Here is a 4,326-nt window from a genome sequence, read left to right as displayed (position 1 = left end):
GAACTGATGAATACATACAAACCATGTGCGTGTATACTTCCCACCTCTGCAGAAAGAGGATCTAGAATTGAAACTCTAATATAAGAAGCATATTCAGCATCAAAATCTTATGTTTAAGGGACTTCTCTGGTGGTCCAGTGGTTAAGAATCTGCCTTACAATGCAGGGGATGTGGGTTCAATCCATGGTCAGGGAACTAAATCCCAAATGCCACAGAACAACTAAACCCACATGCCACAACTACCGATCCCATGCACCACAACCAAAGATCCAGAGCACTGCAACTAAGACCCACAACTAAGCCAAATAAGTAAATAAATATTTCAAAAAGAAATCTCGGGTTTTAAATACTTTTCATTTTCTCCATTTTTCTTACACTCTGGGTACATTATCCTTTGAAAATTGTAAAAATGAGCATGTTGGTTCTATCAAATGACTCAGTCAAGATGGAAATATTAATGTATTTAAGATGCTTTATTTATCTCTTGATAATATGTGCTCCCCCAAATGGTATACTTGTATTTAATAGTACAACATTTTATTTTCAAATTTAACATTTAAATTAAATGCTGTTAAGAGTTTAGCATTTAACCAAAGAAATAGAAATCTATTATACATGTATGTATATTCTAATACATGAATTAAATATTTTAGTTAAAAAAGCATGCAGGATAAATGAATAAACCAATGTCCCTAATAAGGTTTTAAATTAGTCAGCAACAAGACATCTTAGCCATTCTTATTTAGGTATTATATTTCTGGACATAGTGTTTCTTTTTTTTTTTCAGGACAAGAGACCTTTTATTGGTCAGGATATCACTTTACATTGTTGAAATCATAATCCTAGGGACAATTTTGCCTCTACAACAAGCTTTATAAATGCACTCTTGACCTCCCTGTTTCTCAGGCTGTAGACCACAGGGTTCAGCAATGGAATGATCATAGCATAGAACACAGAGGCCATTTTGTCCGTGTCCATGGAGTGACTGGAGCTGGGCTGTGAGTACATGAAGATAATTGTTCCATAGTAGATGGATACGGCAGTGAAGTGGGAGGCACAGGTGGACAAAGCCTTCTGGTGCCCTGCAGATGAGGGCATCTTTAGGATGGTGATAAATATGAATATATAGGATATCAAGATAACCAGGAGAGCAAAAAAGACATTGAAGCTTACTACATAAACTAGAACCAGTTCACTAACATGTCTATCAGAACAAGAGAGAACCATGACAGCTGGAACATCACAGAAAAAGTGATGGACCACATTGAACGTATAGAAAGACAGACTGAAGGTGTCTCCAGTGTGGATGGAGGCATTCAGAAAACCACAGACATAGGAGCCTGTAGCCAGAACAGCACACACACTTCTTGTCATGGTGGTGGTGTAATGTAGGGGTTTGCACACGGCTGCATAGCGATCATAGGCCATTGAGGCCAAAAGGTAACTTTCTGCAGTGGCAAAGGCTGCAAAAAAGAATATCTGAGCAGCACACGCGTCATAGGAGATGACCTTGTCTCCTGGAATGAATCCAGCCAGGACTGTGGGAGTGACAGCTGAAGAGAAACAAATGTCCACCAGAGACAGGTTACTGAGGAAAAAGTACATGGGCGTGTGGAGATGAGAGTCCAATAGAATCAACATGACGATGCCCAAGTTCCCAATCAGAGTGGTGAGGTAGATGAGGGTGAACGTTATAAAGAGTGGAACTTGTAGCTCTGGGTCACTGGTTAGTCCCAGGAGAAGAAACTGTGTCACTCCTGTCGTGTTCTTCATCATGAAGAGGACTGCAAAGCGCTCTGTGGCTATGAGAAAAGTGACAGACAAAGAAACTTCAGTTGAAAAGTGTACATGCAATATTTCATTACAGTATTACTTTATTACAGTGATAGCTTGTATTTCAAAATACTCCAGATAAAGATGCACTTGTCAACAAGACTTAGTCCATTCATTCCATAGAGATGTACATGCTGTTGAATCTGACGGGTCTTCACAGATAATCTCCTCAGTTTTTAAAGTGTATGAGTTTGTAAGCTGAGATACAGAAAATTAACTTGCTAGGGGCTTTCCCGGTGGCTTCGTGGTAAAGAGTCCACCTGCCAACACAGGAGACACGGGTTCTATTCCTAATGCAGGCGGATCCCACATGCTGCGGGCAGCTAAGCCCATGCACCACAACTACTCAGCCTGTGCTCTGCGGCCCAGGAGCCAAACTACTGGGCCCATGTGCTGCAGCTCTGAGCCTGTGCACCCTGTGGCCTGGGCTCACAACAAGAGAAGCCATCACATCAAGAAGCTCGTGGGCCCCAGCTAGAGGGTAACCCCTGCTCTCCACAACCAGAGAAAGCCCCTGCAGCAATGAAGACCCAGCACAGCCAAAAGTATAAATATCAAATAAAAACTTTAAAAAAGAAAACTAACTTGATCAATAACTAGTCCAGAATAAATACGCCTGCCAACTCACTCTTTCCCAAGCCTAGTAAAAGCCTACCCTTGCACGTTGTTCCTCTGTCAGGAACTTCTGTAGACACCTTTTTTGTTGTGGTCATGCAGTTACCAAGTTGTGTCTGACTCTAAATATATATTAATTATATCCTTTCAAGAACATCATATCTTGATATGATATTGCCTTCATTTAATTTATAATGCATAAGAGGTTGAGTAATCTTGTCTATTTTTAAATGAGTGTTAATTAACAAGGCATGCTTTGGACCCAAGGCAATCTCTGAACCGACACGGAGTGGTTCCTGAAATAATGGTCTTTATTGTGTTTAAATCAAACTGAGTTTAACTCCGTTCCTGGTTACTCATTGCCTTCATCGGTCTGAACTCAGTGTTTGATGTTTCAGAGAAGTAACTGAGAAGTACGTGCACAGTGCGTGTGATGAGATGACTGGAGAGGTGGGGCTGTACAGCCAGCACGCAGCTCTGAGGGGAAGACAGAGCATTATGCGTGGAGCTGAGGGTCGGAGACGAGGTAGATGTTACCCTGCCTTTTACTACCTGGGAGTAACTCTAACCTAACTCACCTGAAGCTCGTATTTCCATCTGCAAAGTTAGGACCATTATGACCCTACTTTATAGTATTGTTGTGAAAATTAAATAAAGTACTACATTTAAAAAATAAAATTCTGGATGGTTAGCACAGTCTCAGAGTAATAGTTATTATACTGTTACGAGGATGGGATGCTTATCGATATGTTGGTTTGCGAAAATTGGGTGGTGACCTGGAGGGCTTCAGGAATGCACAAGTTCTAGCCTTACAGCCTTCCCCCTCAGTTTGCCTGTTTTCACACACAAGGGCTGCTGAGATTGTTCTGTTTTCACCAGTGTTTCTCTGCTATCCTTGCTATGCCTATATGATTGACTGTTTCAGTAATCACATGTGACCCATTCTTTTGCTTAATTTCTTCCTCGAAATACATACCTTATTTGAAACAGTCCCTTTTTAAAACCTCATTCTTTCTTTTATTACTGTTGTCTCAAAGCAGAACCACAGGGATGTAGCATGGAAAGCCCCTTGTTTGTGGGCTGTCTTCTTTCTCTGGAGCTGCTGTTACTGACTCCAAGCTCACTCTGCTCAGCAGACGACAGGGGGATGAATCTGAGAGAGGAGGTGTTGAGGCAAGGAATATGACTTTATTCGGAAAGCCAGCTGACTGAGAAGACAGCAAACAAATGTCTCAAAATAATCATCTTACTGGGGCTTGGATGCCAAGTTCTTTCATAAATCAGAGATGGCGGAGAGATGAGGAAGCAAACTAAGAAGGCCGTTAATCTAGGCCATTAATCTTGTAAATACCTCCTAGAATGGCAAGCCTCGGGCAGGGGATGTGTTAATTTCTTCCTTCTTGCCACCCACAGGTGGACAGGGTTCTCAACAAAGGCACTTCAGTTTGACTCTGGCAGAGGGGCAGGGTTCCCCGAGGCAGGCCTTGATGTGTGATTATAGTAACAAAACAACAAAAACAAGTCAAAGAAACAGTTTCATCAGGGAGTCAGAATTGGTTCTTCCCCTATTTTGGTGGTAAGCACCATGTTGTAAAATATTTCATTAGAATCTCTTCTGGTGTAGGAACAGTATTTTAAATACTTTACTTCGAATTGGAAGCCTTTGAAAGGACATCTATCTTATGCTAACTACTAACAAAGGTATGACCTAAATCAAATCCCTTATGATTATACGTGGAAGTGACAAATAGACTCAAGGGATTAGATCGGATAGAGTGCCTGAAGAACTATGGACAGACGTTCATGACATTGTACAGGAGACAGGGATCAAGACCATCCCCATGGAAAAGAAACGCAAAAGAGCAAAATGGCTGTCTG

At 41.4% G+C, this 4,326-nt stretch overlaps 1 protein-coding gene across 1 annotated transcript; it reads right to left on the bottom strand.

The window, feature by feature from the left end:
• Nucleotides 1-834: 834 nt before the first annotated feature.
• On the bottom strand, nucleotides 835-1,798 carry LOC102404748 (olfactory receptor 5B3-like). Its single transcript, XM_025265834.3, has one exon. The coding sequence runs from the start codon at nucleotides 1,774-1,776 to the stop codon at nucleotides 835-837; it is 942 nt and encodes a 313-aa protein (XP_025121619.1). The 5' UTR covers nucleotides 1,777-1,798.
• Nucleotides 1,799-4,326: the final 2,528 nt, after the last annotated feature.

The sequence above is a fragment of the Bubalus bubalis genome, chromosome 16 (assembly GCF_019923935.1).
Source record: "Bubalus bubalis isolate 160015118507 breed Murrah chromosome 16, NDDB_SH_1, whole genome shotgun sequence".
In the NCBI taxonomy this organism is placed as follows: Eukaryota; Metazoa; Chordata; class Mammalia; order Artiodactyla; family Bovidae; genus Bubalus; species Bubalus bubalis.
Note: the sequence above shows the minus strand (reverse complement) of the source record. Positions and strands in the feature narration are given on the sequence as shown.

Excerpts from the sequence above, each read along its gene's own strand:
- LOC102404748 (XM_025265834.3), bottom strand. The coding sequence starts at position 1,776 with ATGATGAAGAACACGACAGGAGTGACACAGTTTCTTCTCCTGGGACTA.